Source organism: Acomys minous (genome assembly GCF_964271855.1).
Source record: "Acomys minous genome assembly, chromosome: 12".
Lineage (NCBI taxonomy): Eukaryota > Metazoa > Chordata > Mammalia > Rodentia > Muridae > Acomys > Acomys minous.
The window spans coordinates 3,690,281-3,716,290 of NC_140493.1; the positions used below are offsets into that span (position 1 = coordinate 3,690,281).

The 26,010-nt window shown below is 48.9% G+C and overlaps 1 protein-coding gene across 3 annotated transcripts in view; it reads left to right on the top strand.

The window, feature by feature from the left end:
- The window catches only part of LIMA1 (LIM domain and actin binding 1), a 93,459-nt gene that overhangs the window by 45,183 nt on the left and 22,266 nt on the right, over positions 1–26,010 (top strand). For 2 of the 3 annotated variants that reach the window (XM_084751461.1, XM_084751462.1), the window contains exons 3-6: positions 5,206–5,251; positions 12,073–12,537; positions 23,643–23,727; positions 24,221–24,369. In XM_084751461.1, coding sequence (XP_084607587.1) covers positions 5,206–5,251; positions 12,073–12,537; positions 23,643–23,727; positions 24,221–24,369 — 745 coding nt within the window. Of the gene's footprint in view, positions 1–5,205; positions 5,252–11,881; positions 11,971–12,072; positions 12,538–23,642; positions 23,728–24,220; positions 24,370–26,010 lie in introns of those variants that run through there. The other variant, XM_084751463.1, reaches the window with a different exon arrangement.

Below are 26,010 nucleotides of genomic sequence, written 5' to 3' on the forward strand. Positions count from 1 at the left end.
GCTCACTTGAAACTTGGTTTGTGCTGGAGGCTGGACCCCGCCTTCATCGCCCAAGTGCTGGTACTATCAGCATGGACCATCAACTTCAGCCTTGACTATTTAACGGTCATTCAAACTATTTCCAGTTTTCCACCGCTGAAAACAGTGCGTTGGTGAATGTCTCTGTGTTTTTCTTTTCTCCATCTGAACTAATATGACTTAAGAGACTGTTTGAAGTAGAAATTGAGAAACACAGTGGACTGTAGTTAAACTGGAACTTAGACTGGGCCATAACCTTCTGTTTCCACACCCTGTGAACAATCGTCTACTGTCTATTGTGGCAATAATACAGTAGAGAGAGCCAGACGCAGTCGGGACACAGGGTTAGAGTTAGGAAGTCGTCCTTACAGTGGGCTTGGTTGAATAAATGTCAGAGGTTCTCTTCCCTTCACTGTCCTGAGAGAACTACAAGTATTTTTTTTAAAGATTTATTTATTTATTTATTATATATACGATGTTTGCCAGCTTGTACAACTGTAGGCTGGAAGAGGACATCAGATCTCATTGTAGATGGTTGTGAGCCACCATGTGGTTGCTGGGAATTGAACTCGGGACCTTTGGAAGAGCAGGCAGTGCTCTTAACCACTGAGCCATCTCTCCAGCCCAAGAACTACAAGTCTTAAACCTCCAAATACTTTGTTTGTTTGCTTCCGTTTTGTTTTGTGAAATAGGGTTTCATGGTCTTGAACATGCTATGTAGGCCAGGCCGGCCCCTCCTATGTCCAGCTCCCAAGCGCCGTGTGTACGCTGTCATGCCTCGCTTTTGTCTTTTAAATGCTGCTCTTCATCTATGGTGCCTGGTGTCCAAGGAGGCCAGAAGGGGCGTCAGATCTCCTCGGTTGTGAGCTGCCGTGGGGATCCTGGGATAGAACCTTGTCCTCTAGAAGAGCAGCCAGTACTCTTAACCGCTGAGCCGTCTCCCCATTGCCCACCTCCTTTCTGTGATGGGCTTTCTCTGTGTTACTAGAGCTAGCCTCCATCTTCTGGGCCCAACTGACCCTTCCAAGAACGTGCCACCACAGAGGCTGGTGAAGCTCACCACAGCCAGCCTCCTGCGATGTCCAGAATTGAGCCTCTGGCTCCGCCCTGCGTGGCGGGTGCTCTGCCACTGGGCTTTCTCACCATCTCCGAAGTGTAATACCAAGAATTCAGGCCTCCGACTTCATTTGGAAAAGTGGGGGAGGGCGCTTTGAAGACTCAAGTTGAGATAAAAGGATTTGCAATTACATTTTTCTAAACATATGTGTTCAAGGCCAGCCTGGGCTACATATTAAAACCTGCCCTCAAAAAGAGACTTCTATAATTCAGATCCCCTCCCTCTCTTCTTCTCGGAGTCCTTGTGGTCCAGTCTCTCATCTTGCAACTGTTCACGGAGGCACAGCTGTGAGGCAGGCAGCTGAGGGGATGCTAAAATTATCCGGGGAGTAATAACAGTGTCTCAAGTATTTCTAAGGCCAGAAGACAGAGTTCCTGAGCCATGACTCAGGATTTATGATTTCAAATAGAGCAAAGGGAACTCTGAGCCAAAGGAAGAAAAAAATGGAAACCCCCAAGGTTTAGGCAACTTATTTTTCCCCTGTAACAACTTTACCACTAAAATGTTAAAGAGAAGCAAAAGAGGAAGTCACCGAGAGAGGTGAAGGCCTTTTTATTGTTACTGTTGAATAAGGGCACACACACATACTCACACACTCACACACACACCACACATACCCCGGATATCACACACACACACACACACACACACACACACACACACACACACACACACCTGTATCCTCTTTAGTACAGGGATTCAGAAGGGATCCAGCATACTGGATCAGCAGGAGCCATGAAAAGGCGGAGGGGCCCGTGCCTGAACTGACCAGTTCCACATCTTGTGAGTGACCTTTACTCAGGACTGCTAAGCCCTCAAGTTCCTTATCTGCCAGAGCGGGATGAAGGCTAGGCAGGTGCGGGTCCAGAGCGGGAAGAGGGCTAGGCAGGTGCGGGTCCAGAGCGGGATGAAGGCTAGGCAGGTGCGGGTCCAGAGCGGGAAGAGGGCTAGGCAGGTGTGGGTCCAGGCCCTCATCTCTGCTGTCACTATGGTACTTAGAATCTAAACGATGAGAGCAGTCAGCCCAGGCCCGGGCTCAGCCCTCGGATGTCTCCAGAGCCGGCTCGGCAGCCTCTTGTCAACACCTCAGGGACGACTGCTTGAAAAGACCAGGCCTAGACTCCCTTTAGCTTCAGAAACATCGAGTCCAGCAGGAAACATGGACAAAGAAACCAAACTGCCAGTTAGCCTTTGTGAAGAAAGGAGCTTGTGGTGCTGACAGCACCGGGAAGAGAAACCGAAGCCAGCTCTCCAAACTGCCCAGTAACAGGAACTTTCAATGACTTACAAAGCAGGGGCTTTATACATTTATAAACAATATAAATTTTATATAAAATATAAACATTATAATTTATAAAGAGGTGAGTGCAGAACCATGAAGAACATGAGACACAGGCTCTGCTGCCAGTAAGCTACCCTTTTCGACATATAACTGTAAGATGAGTCCCCTCCCCACCCAGGCAGGGTCTCACTGTGTAGCCTGGGCTGTCCTAGACTCACTCTGTAGACCAGGCTGGCCTCGAACTCACAGAGATCTGCCTGCCTCTGCCTCCCAGGTGCTGGGATTAAAGATGTGCGCCACCATCATGGAGGTTTCAATTTTGATTTATTTTTCTTAGGCAGGGTTTCATAAAGTCCGGGTTAGCCAAGGATGACCTTGAACTTCTGATCCTCCTGCCTCTGGCTCCCTAGTGCGTCACCACGCCAGGCCTTCAAGGCAGCTTTCTTATAGGCTGTAGATTGAACTCAGGAGCACGCGGCTTGTCTGGTAGGAGCAAGGCCCTCGTTTGCTTCCCTGCTAGGAATACAGATCCGTGCTAACACGTGCACTTGGTTTTTTTGTTTGTTTGGGTTCTTGTTTTGTTTTTTTGGTTTTTTGAGACAGGGTTTCTCTGTGTAGCCTTAACTGTCCTGGACTCACTTTGTAGACCAGGCTGTCCTCGAACTCACAGGGATCTGCCTGCTTCTGCCTCCCGAGTGCTGGGATTAAAGCCGTGCACCGCCACGCCCTATTCGTTCTTCCTTCCTTCCTTCCTTCCTTCCTCTCTCTCTCTCTCTCTCTCTCTTTTTCTTTCTTTCTTTCTTTCTTTCTTTCTTTATTTATTTATTTATTTATTTTTTGGTTTTTCGAGAGAGGGTTTCTCTGTGTAGCCTAGGCTGTCCTGGACTCACTATGTACACCAGGCTGGCCTTGAACTCACAGCAATCTGCCTGCCTTTGCCTCCCGAGTGCTGGGATTAAAGGCGTGCGCCACCACCGCCCGGCCTCTTTCTTTCTTTCTTTCTTTCTTTCTTTCTTTCCTTCTTTCTTTCTTTCTTTCTTTCTTTCCTTCTTTCTTTCTTTCTTTCTTTCTTTCTTTCTTTCTTTCCTTCTTTCTTTCTTTCTTTCTTTCTTTCGTCTGTCTTTGATTTTGTGTATATGGGTGTTTTGGCTGCATATATGTCTGAGTACCATATACATGCAGTAGCCCGAGGAGGCCAGAAGAGGGCATCAGATCCTTTTGTGCTGGAGTTAAAGCCAGTGCTCAGAGCCATCTTTCCAGCCCCTCAACCCTTTTAAAAACCCACCTTAACTCCCAGCCCTTCCCCCTTGGCTTCCCCAGTGCCTGGCAATACTTATTTCTTGAGTGAAAGCTTCAACTGTTTTGAATTTCTCTCTGAAATTAATACAGAGTACAGAATTCATTTTGTGGTTTTTGTTGTTGTTTTTATTGTGTAATCTCGGTATTAATCATTTGTTAGGCATAAGGATTCCAAATGACCTCTTCCACTCCACAGAAACTTTTGACTCTACTGATACTGTCCTGTGGTACAGGTCAGTTGAAATCCAATTCACCTATTTTTATTTTGTTGCCTGTTCTTTTGGTATCTTATCTAAGAAGTCATTGCCAAATCCAGTGTCGTGGCTGGCTTTGGGGGTACATGCCTATACTGGGAAGGCCGAGGCAGGAATGTCTTCAGGTCAAAGATCAAGGCCAACATGCCATCTATAGTGAATTTCAGGGTGGACCACATAGCAAGATTGTGTTTTTTAAAAAAGATGGATTGGAGAAGTGAGTCAGCAATTGAGAGCACTTGCTGCTCTTGTGAAAGACTGGAGTTTGAGCCGGGCATGGTGGTGCACACATTTAATCCCAGCACTCAGGAGGCAGAGGCAGGTGGATCGCTGTGAGTTCAAGGCCAGCCTGGTCTACAAAGCGAGTCCAAGACAGCCAAGGCTACACATAGCTTGCTTCCTCAAGAGGAAGCATGTCTTGAAAAAAAGACTGGAGTTTGGTTCCCGGCCCCAACATGGCAGCTCAAGCCACATGCAAGTCCAGTGCCAGGGGCGCTGACCTCCTCTGCTGACCTCCTTGGCGGGGGTGGGGGCGCGCACGCACACAGACACACATACACATACACACACACACACACACACACACACACACACACACACACACACACGAAGAACTGAAAACCCCAAAGCATCAAGCTCACATAAATGGGCTGGCATCTCTCATACAGTGCCTTAGCTTAGCCTAAGTCAGGCACTGCAGATGGTGACCTTACTTCAGAGGCGTAGCCAACCGCAACTAAGGTCCCAGAAATGTTACTCTATGTGTGGGGGGGGCGGGGCTGTGCATTGGAATTCAAGGAATGCTGCTTTTAGTTGACTAATTCCAAAGGGTTTTTTGTTTTTGTTCAGAGACAAGGTCTCATGAAGTACAAGTTTACCTCAAACTCGTAAGGTAGCTGAGTATGGCCTTGAACACCTGACCTTCCTGCCACAACATCCAATTTGTATCCAGTTTGTGCCGTGCTGGGGTGGCGTCCAGAGCTCTGTGAGTGCTGGGTGAGCGCTCCACCAGCTGAGCTCTGTTGTTCTCACTTATGGCCTCAAGCTCATAACTCACCCTGTTACATCAAAGCATGACCATCCAGGCCCCATGAAGTGCGGAGCTGCTAGGAGCCCCTGCCTCTCTCTTCTGAGAGACGCGGTCAAAGACAGAAATAGGTGTGCAAAATAGCTTCCTGAAAATGGGAAGAGTAGAGTGTAATTTGACGATGTCTTTTTTCCTCCCTTCTCTGAAGGTACCAGAAAGCCGCTGAAGAGGCAAACATGGAAAAGAAGCGAAACGTAAGTACTCAGAGGCCCCTCGGCTGGGCCGGGCTCCGCGTCAGCCCTGCTGGACCTCTGTGCCGGCTTGTCTGGTGTGCAAGCCGTTTGCTGGGAGAAGTTGGCTTAGGTTCATGGACTCGCACTTCCAGTGTTTTACTTTGGGACGCCTCCCCCCCCCCCCCCCCCCGTTTTCTTTCTTGCACTGAGAAAAGGATAGAAGGCCACGTGCTTTTCCAAGCTTAGTAAGATGACCGCCACAGGAAAGCAGCTCAAATGAGGGCAGGTGCTCCGCTGCCGGCTCCAAATGGGCTCTGCAGCTGTGCCTTCTGCGAGGCTCTTTGCTTGAAGCTGACCCAGTCTAGTTAGCAAGTTTCCCAGCTGCGGGGGTCCCTCAGGCTCCACGCCAGCCCCTCCTCTGTAATCCTTGCTCTGACTGCGTCTTTTAGGATGGAGTCCCACTGTGCACCCAGGCTGACTTTGAACTCACAGACTAGGAAGTCCCTCTACCTTAGCTTTGAAGGCTTTATGTCATAAGGAGCATAGCTGACTGGTGCATAGCCCGGGGGCTGGCCGGGGGTTAGACAGATGCATAGCGTTTGTCTGTTGGCGGTGGGCTGGGGGCTGTTAACTGGGTGTCCATTTAATCTTCCTGGGATTTGACCTCCCCTGGCACGTTAATAGAAAAAAAAAAAAGTATTTGATTGTGGTGACTGATGCCAGTAATCCTAGCACTAAGAAAACTGAAGCAGGAGGATTGCTGCTAGTTTCAGGCCTACCTGAGCTATGTGATGAGTTGCTTGTAGTATAAAACCCTGTCAATAAATGAAATAGTGATGAAAAAAAATTTTTTGAAAAAAATTAATAAAAAAGAAAAAAAAAAGCAAACAAAAGGAAAAAGCACCATTACCCAGCCACTGGCTAGCTGCTCTCACCTTACTCCCTCCTGTCTAGTTTCCCACTTCCTCTGTTTTTCCTCTTCCCCGTTTAGTTAACAAGTTTTTGTAGGGCACCTACTAGGTGCTAAGGCACTGTTATAGGCGCTAAAGTTATGGACTGTATCTGCTCAGGAATTTTCATTCTAGTGGAGAAAATAATGACCAAAAAAAGAAAAAGAAAAAGTCGTGTAGTGGCTATGGGCTTAGGGCAGCAGGAAGAAAAGGATACAAAGGGGAGTTTGGGTGTGGTCCTGTCTTCTGGGACCTGTCAGAAGAGGTCACAAGCCAAGGAGAGGAGAGATTCAAACAGAAAGAGCCGCATATGCAGATGTGGGGGGCGTGTTGGTATATTTGAGAACTAGAAAGAGAAAGTTGTGGCAGAATCCTTGGGAAGATTGGGACTTTCGCTCTGACTGAAAGAGGCCTTCGGGGAAATGTGCAACGGTCTGATGTGACCCAGCTTAAACACTTGAGGTACAACAGCAGAAAGAAGTATAGAGGAGACCCACTAAGGGCAGGGCTGGGGCTGGAGATGGAGCCTGGTGCTCATCTAGCATGACGGAGCCGTGAGTTCGATCCCCAGTGCGGAACAAACCAGGTGCGGGAGCGCCCAACTGCAGTCCCAGCCCCGGAGGGTGGAAGCAAGAAGATCAGAAAGTCAGACTTATTCTCAGCTGCATAGCGAGTTCGAGGCCAGCCTGGGCTACAGAGCAAGTCCAGGCCAGCCTGGGCTACACAGAGAGAGCCTGTCTCAAAAAACCAAACAAACAGGGACTGGAGAGCTGTTAGGAGATTGAGAGCACTGACTGTTCTCCCAGAGAAACTAGGTTCAATTTCCAGCACCTCCATGGCAGCCCACAGCTTTCTGTAACTCCACATCCAGCCGATGACGTACTCACTCACACAGACACACATGTAGGAAAAGCACCAACACACATAAAATTAAAAAATCATTTAAAAAAAACAGCCAGGCAGTGGTGGTGCGCGCCTTTAATCCCAGCACTCGGGAGGCAGAGGCAGGCGGATCACTGTGAGTTCAAGACCAGTCTGGTCTACAAAGCAAGTCCAGGACAGCCAGGGCTACAGGGAGAAAAGAGGGCTGATGGCGGAGCTCAGGGTCACCTCGGTGTTTACAGGTTAGAGATGAGGAGCTGGAGAGGAAGCAAAGAGGGATGGATGAGAGGGCAGCGGGGACAGGGCAGGGGGACAGGAGGCAGAGAAAAAAAGTCTTTTTGTTTGTTTGTTTTTTTGAGACAGGGTCTCTCTGTGTAGCCCTAGCTGTCCTGGACTCACTTTGTAGACCATGCTGGTCTCGAACTCACAACGATCCGCCTGCCTCTGCCTCCCGAGTGCTGGGATTAAAGGCGTGTGCCACCACGCCCGGCAGCACCGTACCTTCTTGAGCTGTGTGCCATGTGCACCCAGCCGTGCACCCATATTTTAGTTTCCGCCTTTCTGGAACCTGTTAGCGTAGCGATTCCTCCCTTGCAGGCAGTCTGTGTGTCCCGCCCCACTGCTGTTCCCAGTCATCTTCCTGCATTTTTTCCTCCTTTTAACAAGTGTTAGGTCTCAACCCCGGGACAAATGGCTGAGGTGCTTGTTAACATATCAAAGTGGATGTGACTTGCTAGTCTCTAAGCATTGCTAGAACCTGCTATACTCCGGGCCTACCCTGAGCTATCCACGCTGGGGACTGGGCTGTGTATTCCTTCCCCACCGCTGCTGATTCCTACGTAAGCCAGCCGTTTCGGCTACACTGGTCGCTTGGCCCCTCCATTCCTGGCTCTCCCTCCTCTTCTGGTTTCTGTTTCTCTCTCTCTCTCTCTCTCTCTCTCTCTCTCTCTCTCTCTCTCTCTCTCTCCCCTCCCCCCTCTCCTCACACATTCAGTTTGTTGGTCATGCTCAGTCTGGACTCTTCCAGATGCCTCTGCCTCTGCTGTGCCCTCCCTTCTATCAACTGAGGAGCCGTTTCCTGGAGCCAAGGCTAGCCTTCCACTCTATGTAGCTGAAGATGAGCCTAAACTCTCCTGATGCTCCTGCCTCAGCCCCTGCCGAGAGCTGGTAGGACAGTGTGCACCCCCACACTCCACCCGCCTGGCTGACAAGACCCCATGTGTGTGGCTCACTGGGCCAACCTCTTCAGAAAAGGGAAAGAGGTTGGCTCAGGGTTATTGTATTGGGAACACCTGAGGTCTGGCTCATGGAGGTCAGATGCTCAGGCAGGAGGTCACCTGTGTCCTGCCTCTGTGTGCTCTGGATTCCTGCAGCTACTTACTACTCAGAAGCACCATCCACCAAGCCTCAGGCTTGCTGAGTGGACTATATCTGGAGCGCAGTGCTGCTCGCTGGAAGGAGGCTCTGCAGGTGTAGCGCCATCTTGGCTCTTAAAAACTTGGAGTCTTCGTGACTCGTTAGAGCCGTAGGAGAAGCTAAAACCTTGACAGGAATGGCGGGAGCTAGCGCTTTACCCCCATCTGTGCCTGTCTGCCATGGCTGAGCATAAGTGGGGAGAGCCGCTTTTGTTTTTATCTGTTACTGTGAGCTTGCTCGTGTGTCCTGGGAATTGACCTCACACGTGCTGGGAGAGCATGATTCACATCCCGGCCTTTATCCCTTCTTGGTTTTAGACGGGGTCCTGCTGAGTTACCTAGGCTGGCTTGAAGTCAGTCTGTAGCTCAAGGAGGCCTCCAACTTGTAACCATCTTGCATTCGCCTCCTCCTCTGTAGCTTGGGACTGCAGGCCTGTGCCACCAAGCCTGCTGATGTCAAATGCTACATTCATTAATGAGGGCTCATGGGTAAAGGAAGCGCACAGTAGCCCTTTATAATAGTTTATAGAACCTGGAAAACTTGTTCAAAGTCACTTGGCTGGATAGGGTAGATTATGCAAATCTCACATGTTAATTCAGAATAAGAAGATGTAGGTTATCTATCTGAACTATCGCCCTGGGTGGTAAGCCCAGGCCTCTCTCAACCTAATGTTCCCTTAATTTTCCGTTTTATCTGTTCTTTCAGTCATATAATTCTTCTTTTTCGTCCCCACCTCAGCTCACCCTGCCCCTGGTCCTCAGGATGTGGACAGAATGCTACCATGGCCTGGGTCCCACTCCCAGGGGTGACTTAAGGGTGTGGGTTCTTTAATGTCAGACCACACTGCCTTTTGCTTCTCCTTCCGTCTCCCCGCCCTCAACACTCTTGCACCTTTAAGAGCACATTCTCAGGCCGGGTGGTTAGTGCGCAGGCCTGTAATCCCAGCACTCGGGAGGCAGAGGCAGGTGGATCGCTGTGAGTTCAAGACCAGCCTGGTCTACAAAGGGAGTCCAGGACAGCCAAGGCTACACAGAGAAACCCTGTCTCGAAAAAAAAAAAAAAAAAAGAGCAGTCACGCCCCTGAAGATGCTGTCTTCAGCGAGTCCTCTGTGCAGCCATGTTTGGGACACGGCTGTCACCCAAAGCCCTTCCTGGCTACTCATCATAAACAGAAAGGAGAGTTTTCACACTGCTAACGGAACGTCAGCTGTGCTTGGCTGTCCCTGAAAACCTCCGTTGTACTATGAAGGTGATGGAGAGCCTGGCTTTGTCCTCACACTTGTTACATTGTAAACATGTAGTTATTAGAAAAGGAAGAGGCCCAATGCCATGAGTCCTTCTCTGCAGAGACAGCTCGGTAAAGTGCTAGCCTTGCAGACAGGGGACTCTGAAGTCAATCTACAGAACCCAGGTTAAAAACTCACTTGTAATCTCAACTCTGGGGAGGCTGGAGGCAGGAGGATTCCCGGGGCTGTATCCAGCTGGTGGCCTCGCCTGCCTACTGAGTTACAGGAGAGAGAGTCTATCTTTAGGAAAAAGTACCCGAGTGATGACACTTGAGGCTTCTTCTGGCCTACACACACACACACACACACATACACACACACACACACACACACACACACACACACGCACGCATGCATGCACATAAATAAATAAGCTGTAAACATCTTGGTGACTTCTAAACTGTTTATAATTATATTCACTCCTAATATAAAATGGGATCTTCCTGACTTATAATTTGCTTTTTTTCTTTTTTACTTGAAAAGCATCTTTCCAAGTTAATAGAAATTCAGGGATCCATGGGATGTATCTGAGGAGAGTAGGGTCCAGTCACCAAAGCAGATGTGGCTCTGTCCCTCAGGCTCCTGTGCAGGCCAGCTAGGGCAGGAGAAGGCAGAACTGGGGAACTCTGCTAGTCTGTGGCAGGAGGTGGGAGGTCTGAGGGTGCTGGTGGCAGCTCTAAGCTTCAGGGAACGTTTTTCATTTGTTTTTATTTTCTGACACAGGGTCTGTGTTGTACAGGTAAGTCTTAGACTCCTGGGCTCAAGCAGTTTCCCAGCTGCAGCCTCCCGAGCAAGTAACTAGGAACCTGGGACTCAGCGCCCGCGTGCCAGGCAGCAGCCCTTTGGGTTTCTCCTGCCTCTGAGCTGTGTGCAGCGTCCAGCCACAGCTTAAACCCGAGGGTGGGCGGTTCTTCTGGAAGTCTGTTTGTCCCTGCCTTGCTGTGCTTTGGTGAAGCGGCTGCCACTGTGTTTGGAAGAGGAAGAGTGAGAGAGAGGCCTAATTCCCAATATAGCTGCTAATCCGCCTAATTCCCTGAGATCTTCCAGTCCCAGGCTGTAAGTCCTTTCTTTCCTAGTTGGGATCCCGAGGACTCACAGACAGCAGGAATGGAAAGTAAGAAGGTACTGGCAGCTGGTGGCGGTCGGTTCATTTAGGACTTCCAAAGCCCAGGATGCTTAATTTTGCTTTAAGGAACGTTTCCACTATTATCCTACAGCATCATTGTTGACCCAAGAGGAAGTGAACTCTCTTAGGTGTGTGTGTGTGCAAATGTGTGTCCTTTGAGTATCAGAGTGGGTGGTGGGTGGTGGTTGTCTTTCCTAATGAGGCCTATGTGCGTCTCAACCAAAGGATCTGCGAAACAGTGAATTTTCCAAGGTGGCTGCAAATTAGAGATAGATAAATAAGAGAGAAGAGAATGGAGATTAGATTATTGTTCAGAAATAAAATCTGACGCCTGAACCAGGCGGTGGTGGCGCACGCTTTTAGTCCCGGCACTCTGGAGGCAGAGGCAGGCGGATCGCTGTGAGTTCAAGGCCAGCCTGCCCTACAAAGCGAGTCCAGGACAGCCAAGGCTACACAGGGAAACCTTGTCTCAAAAAAAACAAAACAAAAACCTGAGGGCTGGGGATGCAGCTCAGTGGTAGAGCATCTGCCAGCTGTGCACGAGGTCCCTGTTTGACCAGGGAGCCTGGGGAAATGTTAATATACATGTAAATTCTGTCAACTACACACTAATACCACCCAAAGGAAAACTATGCATCTTTAGATTTTATAGATAGGTCCAGTCCTTGACGGTGAGCTTCATGATTATAATTGTAATTGCATAGTTACCGAATCTTTGTCTTTTTTTTTTTTTTTTTTGTAACAGAAAATTCCTAGCATAGTTCCTCCTGTACTTCCTTGGCATACCTGGGTGAACTTTTATTCAAGAATAGTTACAGGGTCGAAAGTACCTAGCAATCTGCCTTTGCTTTTTTGCTTTCCGGGTGAGTCTTGGGAGGAAAAAAAGTCTCTCCTTTCCAGTGTAAGGACACGAGATCTAGGCTGTCTGTCCGCTCTGCTCACTTTGTCCTTATAAGGCTATCCTGTTTTATCACTTCCTGCTTCAGCTCCCGACTTTTTCCCTCTTCCCCTCTCCGGGCCCTGGGTGGATGCTCGCTCCTTGTGGCAGGGCAGTCCTGTTCACAGCTGTGCGAACCAGCGGTGGGCCAGGCGCAGCCTCGAGTTTTAACTTTCATTTTACAAAGGCGCGTGTTTGGCTGTTGCGGCAGGCAAGTTGTAACTGGTTCTTTCTTCTTCTTCTAGAACACGGAAAGTCTCCCCCAGCACTTTAGAAGAGGGACCTTGTCTGTGCTGAAGAAGAAGTGGGAGGGCCCGGTGGCCGGAGCAGGGTCCCACACAGACACACTGCCTAACAGCAGCAGCGAGGGTGGGCACACGGCGGGCCACCCTCCTGCCGAGGTGACAGACAGCGCTTCTTCTGGAACCAGAACTGACCAGGAACAGCAAACCCAGCCCAAGCCCAGATTCGGGTCTCGTCCGGAAGCCGTTATTCAGTGCCCGTATCCCCGCTCAGAAGACAGCCAAGACCTTAAAGCCCAGGCCACGGAAAGCCAAATAATGGAAAACTGTCTGGGAGATTCCAGGCATGAAGTAGAGAAACCTGAAGTGAATGAAAGCATAGAAGCTTCAGGCAAAATAGAGAAATACAACGTCCCACTAAACAGACTAAAAATGATGTTTGAGAAAGGTGACCACACTCAAGCCAAGGTAAGAGTCAGGCGTGTGTGGAGCTCGCTGAGGGTGGGGGGACCCGGTACTAACAGAGGCTGGCTTTCTAAGTCTGGCCAGCTGGAGTAGAGTCCAGTGTGTGGTCAGAGTGCCCTCTGACTCAAATTGCGTTATTAAAAGTCTTAAGTGAAAGATGTCCTCTGATGCTGAGGTTTGAGGGCCCCCCACCCCGCCCAGTTTCATTGTTAAATCTAAATCATTCTGGGATTTAGGTCGGCACCTAAAAAAAATGCTGATGGGACTGTGTGCTCTCGCACACTCACCCTTTTAACTTGCCTTCCTGTGTCTTTTGTCATGTGTAGCCCTGGGGGTGAAATAGCTGCCTGACAGGCTGTCTGCTTGGACACAGCTGCGGATGCAGAGTCAGGGCCAGAGTTGAGCCCAGAGACTGAGGCTTTAGTCGCCTCAGAGCCGAGTCCCTTCTGTTCTCAACGTGCTCCTCTGTGCCTCCCAACAAATGCTTTTTATCAGCTAAACTCCTCTCCTCTCCCAGGGAAAAAAAAAATCACTGCTGAGAGCCGGGCCAGCCTAGCTCTCGCTCAGGAGTTTTGACTTGCAAATGCACAGGGTTACATTTCCCTGCGTCTGCTAATGAAATCTGACCCTTCATGTGCGTTGCACACCACGTCCCCAGAGGGAGTTACTTAACTAGAAAATGAGCTGCATATGCCCGCCCGCGCCTTACAGCACACTCCAGGGCCCGCGGAGCTCTCTCATACTTTCCTGCGTATCTGCTGGCGTTGTGTGCGGAAGGGTTTGTTACAAGGGCCCTCATAATGAAATAAACAGATCTGACGGGTAGCAAATCCATGGGTTACTGGACATTCCAACTGCATGGGAAAGCTGTCCTCTTTTCTTGAGCTAAATCATCGTTGGCCCCGATCGCTGTATTGGTGAAGTTACGGCATGAAGCATTCCTTCTAAGATACAGAAAATAGATTACTCATCCCGGAATGCTGGGCTGTGTCAGGAGCGGGACTGTGGGTTCCTTCCAGGAACTGCCTGACCTGCTGCCTTCCTGCCTGGGAAGATCTTGACTGAAGACCAGCCTGAATGCCCTGGAAGAATGTTTAGGCTTTTTAAAAAAAATTTTTTTTTTTTAAAGCTAGAAGCCTTTCCTGTGTATGTGCTTCAACTGTGCTTTAACGCTGGAACCAATTGGCGAGAGATGTAACCACAGCGCAGTTTAAAAGTCCCCTCTCAACTGTTTTAGTTCCCTGGGCCTGCCAACTCCCCTCCCTCTTTCTCCTTGATGGCCCTAATAATAAAACTGTTTTTTATTTAAATGGGAAAAAGAATTTTAAATGGGGGGTGGGGGGAGTAAGAGAGCCTAACTAGAGAGGAAGGGGATGGCTGTGACTCAAAGCAGCATTGTAAGTCTTGTCGCAGACCCTGCCAGGGGTGGGACGGCTGACGTCATGCAGCACACACAGAGTGGATTCAGTGCAAAGGGCCTGTGCGTGTCAGAACCGGCCCAAGGTAGGAAACGACTGGGACAGCAGCAAACAAAAATGCTGATTATGTATAAGACTCTGGAGAGAGTTTTTTCTCGGAAATGTCTCATGAGAGATGGGTCAAGACAAGCCTACTTAAAGGAACAGTCAACGTAAGGGGAGCCCAGCATATAAAGCTGAACACGGTGGCCTTGACTCATGAGGCAAGCCCGGCTGCAGTTCCCCTGACCCTGCCTGCATAAGGAAGAAAGGGAAGGATGGCCTGAGATCCCAGCACTCGCAGGTGGATCTTTGTGAGTTTGAGGCCAGCCTGGTCTACAAAGGAAGTCCAGGACAACCAGGGCCACAAGAGAAACCTTGCTCGAAAGACAAAAAAACAAACAGAAAGGGAAGGATAGAAGGTGGAGGGTGGGAAAGAGAAAGATCCTGCAGGATCAGCGTTGACAGCGGGTACCACCGCACACACACATGCACACACACACCATACACACACCACACACATACATACACATGTGAACATACATATACCACATACCACAGACTCACACACATATACATACATGCATACATGCACATACACACATGCACACACATCCATACACACACCACACCCATACATACACACATGCATACACACATATATACATACCATATGCACACACACCACACACATACACACACCACATGCACACACACCAGACACGTACATGCACATATGCACATGCACACACACATACCACACACATACATACACACATGTATGCGCTCGAGTGCACACACGCGCGAGCAAATGTACACACACGCACATGCACACATTGATGTGTGTGTGTGTTTATTTGTGCACTTGATTGTGTGTTTGAAAGAGGGTCTTATTGTGTAGCACTAGCTAGCTCTGGAACTCACTCTGTACACTACTAAGCTGGCCTCTAACTCACAGAAATCCTCCTGCCTCTGCCTCCCTAGTGTTAGGATTCAAGGCACACACCACTATGCCTGGCTGTTTAGTCCAGTACGTCAATCAAACTGTTCAGAGATTTTGCCTATTTGGGGTTGAAGAATAACCAATCTGTTTGCAATTAGACTGTGGTTGTTGCTGGCACTGTTTCATCCACAGCACACAGACAAGGCTTTGGTCAGAAGCTACGTGTCAAGTATTTGGGAAGTATGGGGCACAAGGTCCCTTTCCGGAGCATTCCTGTAACTTTCGTCCTGCAGTTCCAGCACTCAGGAATTTTAGGCCAGTTTGGGCTACAAACTCAGTTTGAGGCCCGCTTGGAGCCTGGACTTTACAGTGAGACCCAGTCTGAAAGTAAGCCAGCTCCTAGAAGTGATGAAGGTATTTTCTTTAGTTTCACATAACGGTGTCCCGTGTAGCATGCGCGCGTCGCTGCAGTGGAGCGAGCCCTTTGAGAGAACAAGGGCACCACGCTAGAGCCTGGCCTTACCTGTAAAACTCCAGCCTGCAGCAGGGAAGCAGTTTATACACGCCTTCCTGAGGGTGATGCTGGCCATGTTTTCTGTGTTAGGGTGTTTTGCCTACATGCATGTCTGTGTACCACGCACATGTCCACGAGGTCAGAAGAGGTCACCAGATCCTCTGGAACTGGAGTTCTGGATGGGTGTGAGCTATTATATGGATGCTAGGAACCAAACAAAGTTTTTTTTTTGTTGTTTTATTTTGAGGCAGTCTCATGTAGCCCAGGCTGGCTTTGAGCTCTGCTTCCTCAGAGGTGCAGGAAATATTGGTGTATACCACCACACCTACTTTCATACACCTATTAAACCTCATTTTTTATTGCGTTACTATGTCACCATGTCAGACTGCTCTGTTTCTCACTGTAGCTGAACATTTCTTGTAAAAGCTGCATCTGCATACATTAACTGTTATGATTAATGGCTCTCTGCAATCCTTCAGTCTTTTGTGGTAAGATACTAATGGATCTAGATGTTAAAGTCCCACTTGGGGAACCCTGGTATTTTTCACTGTTTTCACCCCACTGTTATCGATGTACCAGCCAGAGGCCAGTCATCTCCTCTGGTCTGCTTCATGCCAATTAACTGCTCCCTGCTTCCAGCCAGATAGATTTCTGTCAAACATGTTGAAAGGCGGTGTCAAGCCTGGAACATTACATAAGCGTTTGTGGGGCTGAGACAGCACCATGTGCAAGTCAGGTACCAGCGGCCCCTGTGTTCCTGCTGCGGGGGGCCTCTAGACCGTAGATGTGCGTAGACGCTTGCCCGACACAGCCCGTCTCCTCTCCTCCTCCAGAAGTCCCGTGTAGACCCTGGAACTGCTCAGGAGCCTGTGAGGTTATTTTGGCCAGTGTCCTGCTCTCGGTTAGAATGTTACAACCACAGTTCCATCCATGAAAACACTTGAAGCTAGCGGATGTGCCCGTGTCATCTGACTAATTAGTGTAGGAACAAGGACTGAACTTCTGTAGCAGCCTTCTGCCGTGTAATGTGGGCGCCACGGTCATTAGAACTGGTCATTGTTCAGACGTATGTGACTGTGGCCTGACTTTGGCATCTGTGGAAACCAGGATAAGCTCTCTATTTTCCCATTTTTTTTGGTTTTGTTTTGGTTTTCAAGACAGGGTTTTTCTGTGTAGCCCTGGCTGTTCTGGATCTTTCTCTATATACCAGGCTGGCCTGGAACTCACAGAGACTCTCCTGCCTCTGCCTCCTGAGTGCTGGGGTTAAGGGCTTGCACCACCACCGCCCAGCTGGTTTTATAGGATTCTTAACTACTTTTTCAAAACAGGGTTTCTCTGTGTAGCCCTGGCTGTCTGGAACTCACTCTGTAGACCAGGCTGGCCTCAAACTCACAGAGACCCTCCTGCCTCTGCCTCCCAAGTGCTGGGGTTAAAAGTGTGTGCCACCATACATGGAAACTATTTTTTATTTTATGTGTGTGCATGTTTTTTTTAAAGTTTTATTTATTTTATTTATTGCATATGAGTGCTTTATCTGCAGGAACAGGGTATCAGATTACATTATAGATGGTTGTGAGCCGCCATGTGGTTGCTGGGAATTGAACCCAGGACCTGTGGAAGAGCAGGCAGCACTCTTAACCACTGAGCCATCTCTCCAGCCCCATGTGTGCATGTTTTGCCTGCAATTATGCATGTGCACCACATGGGTTCCTGGTGTCCGTGGAAGTCAGAAGAGGGCATCGGAACGTTCATCAGGATGGATGCTTGTGAGCCGCCACGCAGCTGCTGCCAACAGAGCAAATGCTGGCAAATGCTCTCCAGCCCCAGCTTTACAGCCGCTCATTATTCAGCACTTGAGTTACTAGATAAGTCTCTCTGCATTTGTTGTTGTTGTTGTTTTTGTTTATTATAAGGCTAGCACAATTTTTATAGAACACTTGGAAATTCAGAAAACGTAGAGTCCAGGACATCCAGGGCTACACAGAGAAACCCTGTCTTGAAGAAACAAAATAAAACAAAATAAAAAAAGAGTCGGGCAGTGGTGGCGCACGCCTTTTATCCCAGCACTCGGGAGGCAGAGGCAGGTGGATCTCTGTGAGTTCAAGGCCAGCCTGGTCTACAGAGAGAGACCCAGGACAGGCAAGGGTGTTACACAGAGAAACCCTGTCTCATCAACCCTGGTTGGTTTTTGTTTTTCAGATGAGGTCTTTTCACTGATTTCAGTGAACTGGAGCTCAGCTAATTGGCACACTGGCTGGCCAGCAGGCTCAAGTGATCTGCCCTTCTGTCCGAGCTCACACTGGGACCACACACATACGTTGCCACCCCCGGTTTTAAGATATGGTTTTAAGACCAGGCGGTGGTGGCGCACGCCTTTAATCCCAGCACTTGGGAGGCAGAGGCAGGCGATCTCTAGGAGTTCAAGTCCAGCCTGGTCTACAAAGTGAGTCCAGGACAGCTAGGGCTGTTGCACAGAGAAACTCTGCCTTAAAAAAAAAAAAAAAAAAAAAAGAGAGAGAGAGAGAGAGAGATGGTGACTCATGCCTATAACCCCAGAAATCTCAAGTCTTAGGCAGGAGGATTGCCATGAGTTCAGGCAAACTTGAGCTATACAGATAATTTTCTTAAAGATAATGGTAAATGAGATAGGAAGTCTTGCTTTGTTAATCATTTTAAATCTAATTTCCTTTTCTTTTTTATTTTTTTTCTAACTTCCTTTTCTTTATTTCTTAATTCTAGAAAAAATTTTTTTACAGACTCCTGGCTAAAAGCCCCAAGTTCTCACATTTTTATTGGTATATGTTAGGTTATTTGATTGATGGATTCACAGGCATTCACAACAAGGCTTGTCACATAGTCCGCTGACAAGGAAGGAACACTTGTAGGGTGAGCCAATACCTAGGAAATTCCACAAAGCCTTAGAAATGTCTTGTCTTTTCTCTCCTTGGCAAAGCATAACATTCCTTGAGAGCCCGTGTGTCCAAGCAAAAAAGAGTGGAATAATATATAAACCTGATGCAGAGGGGTGTGTGTGTGTGGAGAGAGAGAGAGAGAGAGAGAGAGAGAGAGAGAGAGAGAGAAAGAGAGAGAGAGCACCTCTTTTGTTCCGTTTGGGCTTCCCCCCCCCCCTTACCTCCTTGGGAAATACTGCTTTTTCGTGCCCTTCACAGGGCTTGGAAGCTGTGGCAGAAGCCACACAGAACCCGAGGTGTGCTTGGGATCTTGCGTTCTTAGCACCTCGGGTCTGACGCTGAAACTTTGACAGTGATAACAGAGCCCCATCTGGGCCCACTGCAGCCGACTGGCTCTGAGGAGCCACATTCCTGCTCAGAACCAGTCTGTACACTGATCCCCAGGGTTTTGAAGACCAGATGTCTGCTCGTTCTCCCGGCCTGCCATCACACCCCCTCGCCTGACCCCCTCCCACCTCCTCCCCCACCCCACCCCTCCCCCACCCCCACCGCCACGCCGCCCCAGGCTAGCCTGATCTGCCTTGCATTTGGATTCTAACCCTACTCCACCAGCCCCAACCAAAAAGTATTCCTAAGGCTCCTGTGTAACCGGGAGTGAGATATGGCCTGTGGTTTAGGGTTAGGGTTAGGGTCTGTGTTTTAGGCTTTGCTGTGGTGTGGTTTCGCTGTGAGGCCAAGTCTTCCTCCCTAAGTCTGGCCTGCCCTGGATCCTGCATCTTGTTCTTCAGGAGCGGTCTCCCTTGTTTCTTCACTGTTTGTCTAGTTTGTGGTTTTCATATAACCCGCTGGGGGAGGGGACACTTACAGACCTCCGGTGAGGAGTCAGGAGCCGCTCTCCCCTTCTACCGTGTTGGCCTCAGGCGTCACACTCATCCTTAGGCCTGGTGGCAAATGCCTTTATCTTCTGAGCCATACCCTGCCCTGCCCTCTTCCCTACTAGTGTGGCTGCCTCCTGAGTGTCGCCACTTCCACAGAACTGGGACTACAAGCATATACCCCCACCTGTGGCTTTAAAAAAGGGGGTGGGGGCTGGGGGTCACACTCAGGTCTTCATGTTTGTAAGGCAAGTACTTTATACAGTGCTCTGCCTGCATGTACACCTGCAGGCCAGAAGAGGGCACCAGATCTCATTACAGATGGTTGTGAGCCACCGTGTGGTTGCTGGGAATTGAACTAAGGGCCTTTGGAAGATCAGACAGTGCTCTTAACCTCTGAGCCATCTTTCCAGACCATCACACCCATTATTTTTTTGGTCTCACTATGTTACTGTTGCCCTGGCTGTCCTGGAACTGGCTGTGTAAACCAAGATGGCCTCAAATTTTGGGTGATCCTCCTGCCTCTGCTGAGCGCTGAGACTGCTGGCCTGAGGCACATCCACTTTTCACCGGAGCACTTAAGTTAAAAGCCAGCAAAGGTGGGCAGTCATATTCCTGTGAATTGACGGGGTAAAACCTCTGCACCCACAGCTTCTGTTCCCCTCACTCACTCCGTGTAGAACCTAACCCTAGGCGGGAACGTGGACTAGGTAAGCTTTTCGGGTTGCAATTTGTAATGCATATGCTTGCGTTTGTACTTGAATTTTTTCTTTGGCAGAATGTAAATTCATCTGTAATCCCCAGCCCCACCACACCCAGATTTTTTTTTTCTTTTTCCCTAACACAGTTCTTGCCTGGGCCTAGGTTTGAACTGGTCCATTGGGCATGGTAGCTCACGCCTTTAATCCCAGTACTCAAGAGGCAGAGGTAGACAGATCTCTGTGAGTTCGAGGCCAGCCTGGTCTACAAAGTGAGTCCAGGACAACTAAGGCTACACAATGAAACCCTATCTCAGGAAAAAAAAAGTAATAATAAAAGTAGAAGCAATCAAGGCAGCACATGCTTTTAATCCCAGCATTCGGTGAGTCAGAGGCAGGAGGATCACTGTGAGTTCAAAGTCACCTCGGTCTCCATAGCCAGTTGTAGCTGCATAGTGAGACCTGTCTCAAAAAGAGAGAGAAGGAAAGTGGAGCCTGGTCACCATGTACTCTGTACATGTGCGTAATTGTCAAGATATGCATATTAGAAAATACTAAGTATTTAGGGCTGGCAGGGTGGTGAAGCAGGCAAAAGCACATGCTTGGCAGCCAGAGGACCCGAGTTCAGATTCCTGGAGCCCTCGGTGGCAGGAGTCCTGAGTGTAGTCCTCCAACATCCACGTGTGCCCACCCACACATGCACACGTACACACACACATGCACACGCAAGCACGCACGTACACACAGACACACATATACACATGTGTTGGTGCACGCACAGTACAATAGCCTGGATTGGACCAGGCTAGCCTCTAACTGACAGATCCACCTGCTTCTGTCTCCCAAGTGCTGGGATTAAAGGCGTGTGCCACCACTGCCTAGCTGGCCCAGTTCAAGCCCAGCCTGGTTTATATAGTGAGACCCTATCTCATCCTCTGCCCATCTAAATACTAAGAAGGGAGGGAGGGAGGGAGGGAGGGAAGAAGGGAGGGAGGGAAGAGAAAGACTGCAGAAATCATTTCCTTTTAGTTTGAGATGTATTTGTAATTTCCAGGATTTTTTCTTTTGTTTTTGTTGTTGTTGGTTGTTTTTTGGGTTTTTAAAAAAGATTTTATTTACTTATTTTATGTATTTGAGTGCTCTATCTGCACGTACAACTGCAAGCCAGAAGAGGGAACCAGATATCATTATGGATGGTTGTGAGCCTGAGAATTGAACCCAGGACCTCTGGAAAAGCAGACAGTGCTCTTAACCGCCGAGCCACCTCTCCAGCCCCGATTTTTTCTTTTTTGAGTCCTGAAAATACTAATTTCTGAAAAATTTTTTCAGTTATCTTCTAGCAATACTGACAATTGCAGTTGAACTTTTGGAACACGAGTGACCACTGTTGTTTTTTCTGTCACTGTACGAAGGGACTGAGAGTCAACTTCTAAGGGAACAGAGTTATTTTGGCTTTCCTACTTAGACCCCACAGATGTCTCACCACCCCCTCCAGCACCAAGCTGAGACCAAGCCATCAATGCTTGGCCTTTGCAAAACCAGAAGTGTGGCTGGAGCGCGTCCTGCCAGACCCTGATCTCCACCTCGGCTCTCAGCTTTCCACAAGCTGGAAATATTGAGCCAGTTAAGTCGATGTGAGCGAACTTGACCCAAGCGTGATGTGGCAGAGCCGGGGTTTTATTTGTTTTGGTTTTATGAGACAAGGTCTTGCTTTATAGCCATTGTGACCTGAACCCTTGACAGTGCTCCTACCTTACTTTCTCTTCACCTGCTGGGATTACGAGTATGAGTCACCACTCTCAGTTTTATTTTGGTTTTTATTTGAAATATATTATTATAGGGTAATTAGAACTAACAAGGAATAAATTGTTTTAAATGCATAGTGAATTTATGAAGTCAGTTACCTCACTGTATTTAAATTTTAATGACTTTTATTAGTGTTTATTAATAAGAAACAAACACATGATAAAAATCTCCATTCATTCAAGGGAGTCAAAATTATCTCAGCAAGGCAATGTTTTTTTGTGAAAAGGGCGCTCTTGAGCTAACAACACAGCAGGCCTAAATGGCTCCTACCTTTTATCCCTGTGGAAGGTGGTGACTGCATCTCCTACCATTGGCTGCACTCAACTTCACAGTCCTCCCGGATTGGCTAACTGCCCTTGCCTCAAAAGGTTCAGGATATTTGGGGTTCTGCATTTGGGGCTCAACCTGGAAGGAAGTGGGGTGTGGGGAGGAGGGGGGATGTAAGGAAGTGTCTCTAGCCTCCTGACACCCTGGCTCTCGGGATTTCACACTCCAGGTTGTCAAGTCCCCAAATTACAAATTTTTGGGTTTGTTTTTGTTTGTTTGTTTGTTTGTTTGTTTGTTTTTTGGAGACAGGCTCTCTCTGTGTAGTCCTGGCTATCCTGGACTCACTTTGTAGACCAGGCTGGCCTCAAACTCACAGCGATCCACCTGCCTCTGCCTCCCAAGTGCTGGGATTACAGGCGTGCGCCACCACACCCGGCCCCAAATTACAAATTTAAAACTTTATTTTCTTTTGGGTTTTATGAGGTGGGATGTCCTCTAGCTTCCTGTATTTGCAGTCTGCCCTTGAATTCCTGCTCCCTGGCTTCTGACAGGATTAATCTCAGGTGTGTGCCACCACCCTTGGCCTAATTTGTAACTATAGTAAGGTCTCTCCAAAAAAAAAAATTTTTTTTTTCAAGACATGGTTTCTCTGTGTAGCCTTGACTGTCCTGGACTCACTTTGTAGTCCAGGCTGGCCTCGAACTCACAGCGATCCACCTGCCTCTGCCTCCCAAGTGCTGGGATTAAAGGCGTGGGCCACCACGCCCGGCTGGTCTCTCCAAAATATGAGGCACAAAAGTGTTGAGATCTCAGGTGTTTAGTGTCTGCAGCTCAGTGTGCAGCCCTGGCCTGGCAAGGACAAAGTCCCAGGCTTAGTCCCCAGCACTGAAGGAACAAACCCCCTCCCTTGGAAGTGTGTGAGAGCAGAGGTGTGACCTTCCTCAGTGGGCTCGCAGCCCAGCGTTGTAACAGATTATGACTGGTCACCTTCAGGGTACAGAGTGGCACTGTCGTGGACAGATAGCATTTGCCAGACAGATGCACAAACGTGTGGTATGGATTTAGGTCCTCAGAGCTGTTTGAGCTCCCTGAAGGATAAAGGCTGTTGTGGCAGAGAAGACGCAGAGAGGAGGCTAGGGAGGCGCTGAGCAGCCCAGGAGGGCCATCGGCAGTCTACCGAACACTGGCAGCGGCATTTATTGGGAATTCTGCAAGGAATTTGAAGAGGGGAACTGAGGGGAGACGGAGATTTTAGAATACTTACTTTATTAGTTGGGATAATGGTAGCCTCGAAAAGACTGGATTAGGAGGTGGGGGGGAAAACCAATTAAAAAGATAATGGGACCATTAAGAAAGCGATGACAGAGACTGCCAAGGCAGCAGACAGCAGCGGGCACCGAGGCGGGGAAGGAGAGCAGTGGATGCCGCCTGTGCCTCAGCAGCCTTCAGGGACATGTCATTGTCACCTGAGATAGGAGGGCTCTTCTCTCGCAGTGGTCAACAGCACAAAGCTTTGTCTATAGAGTTATTTATTTTCCCATGAGTGTGTACTGCTTGATATTTACAAAGTTTTCACCTAGACTTTCTTATGAGAGAGCCGTGGCCCTTACGTCAGTGTTTCCTATCTTCCGGACAGAGTCTTTGGACCCAAAGCCGAGCTGCGGGTGGAAGGAGGCTCTCTGAAAACAGCTGCTCCCTGGATGACTTGGAAATAGGCACAGGTAAGTCAGCGGAGAGTGTGTGAAGCTGTCCCGCCCGCTGCAGAACCTTTTGCCCTCAAATGGAAGAATGTTGCGTGCGCACGCGCTCACACACACACACACACACACACACACACACACACACACACACACACACACACACACACATGTTAGAGAGAAGTCTGCGCGTTCTCCACAAGCTGTTCCCAGCCACTCGGCTCTCTGTTAGCTTTCCTGATTTTTGTTTGTTTTTTTGTGGTTTGTTTGAAACAAGGTCTCTAGCCCAGGCTGGCCTAGAACCTCTATGTAGCCAAGCCTGACCTTGCGATCCTCCAATCTCTGACTCGCCGGTGCTGGGATTACGGACGAGAGCCACCACACCTGGCCGCCACATCTGGCCACCACACCTGGCCTTCCTTGCACTTCTGCTAGAAGCAGCTGCGCACTAGATCACAGCCGCCCAGGGTTTAGCATTTTTCTCCTCTAACAAATCGTGTTGTCTCCACCCTCCCAGGAAATTTGTCATCTTCTTCGTACAACTCAGAGAAAAATGAGAGTAAGCGGAGCCTGGAGCTGCCCCGCCTCTCGGAAACCTCCATAAAGGACCGGATGGCCAAGTACCAGGCTGCTGTGTCTAAGCAGAGCAGTTCAGCCAGCTACACCGTAGGTGTCCTGCGCCGCTTGTTTGTTTGTTTTGTTTTGTCTTTCAAGACAGGGTCTCTCTGTGTAGCCCTGCCTGTCCTGGACTTGCTTTGTAAACCAGGCTGGTCTCGAACTCAGAGAGACCTGCCTGCCTCTGCCTCCCCGAGTGCTGGGATCACAGGCGTGCACCACCACGCCTGTGTCCCCTGTACCAGTTCATATGCCATCCAATACCAACAGATAGAGCAATGCGACTAGGAAATGTCTCCTGCACCTGGAGGGGTTTACGTAAGTCCTGCCCCTGACACCCCTCCCCCGCTCCTTTGTTTGCAAGTGTACATGCTCTGGTCTCCCCTCCCCCACTGTGATGTCACAGCCGTGATATCGGGGCTCCTCCTGGCTTGCCTACTGAGTCTTTCTATTTTATTTTATTTTTTCCATTTTTTTTAAAAAAGAGTCATTTATTTATTATGTTTACTGTGTTCTGCCTGCATGTGTATCCACAGGCCAGAAGAGGGCATCAGATCACATTATAGATGGTCGTGAGCCACCATGTGGTTGCTGGGAATTGAACTCAGGACCTCTGGAGGAGCAGGCAGTGCTCTTAACCTCTGAGCCATCTCTCCAGCCCGTACTGAGCCTTTTCATTGTCGTTGGGGGAAGAAGCAGTATTCACTAGCTTTCATAGGAGCATCTATTGTGAGTTTTGGTTTTGTGGTGGGTGCTTAGGTTTGAACTCAGGCCTTTGCACCTGCTAGGCACACATGCTACATTGGGTTACATCTTCAGCTCTTATTTCCTTTCTCAGGAGAATCATGGGAAATAGGAAAAATAGTAGGTGAATTGAACATTAATGTGGAGTCTTTCTATTAAGGTTTTCGTTGAAATATCATTCGCGCAGCACGGATTCGCCATTTTATTGGCGTAAAGGCTGTCTGAGGACACATCTCAATGGTGGAGCCTTTGCCTGGCTTGCTTGAAGCCCTCGGTCTGATCCCTGGCTCTACAGGAAAAAAGCAGACCAAGTACACACTTGGGTGATTTTTTAACTTTTTAAGTGTATTTTAGTGTACAACCGTCACTGCTGTCTGAAGTCCGGAGTCCTTCTCTCAGCCCCCACAGAAGCTCCTTCTCTGTGTGTTCACCTGTTGCACCAGTAATCTGCCCTCTGCCTTTATGCATCTGCACATCCTGGGCATTTTGTTAAGCAAAATTTGAGGAGAGCTAGGAATGTGGCCTCCCAGTCATGACGCGACATGTGCCTGGCACTCCTGGGCTTCGGGATTGAATTCCCAATGTAAGGGGCTCTAGCTGTCCTGGACTTGATCTCTAGACCAGAGTCCCGCCTGCCTCTGCCTCCCCCGGGCTGGGATCACAGGCGAGTGCCACCACCGCCTTACTTGAGATAGGATTTTACTCTGTAACCTAGGCTAGCCGTAAACTCACAGAGAGTCTCTCGCCTCAACTTCCCTCCTGAGTCCTGAGGTGACAGGAGCACAGAGTGTCATCACATCCTCTTCTGTGTCATCTGTCTGCTGTAGTACAGAACCGGAGCCCAGGACCACAGCCAGAGAAGTCCAGTAGCACTAAGCGGCAGCCCTAGCTGAACTTCTCCCTTCTGTGATTTCAGAATCCAAGATCTATTAATGGACAAAGGTCTTA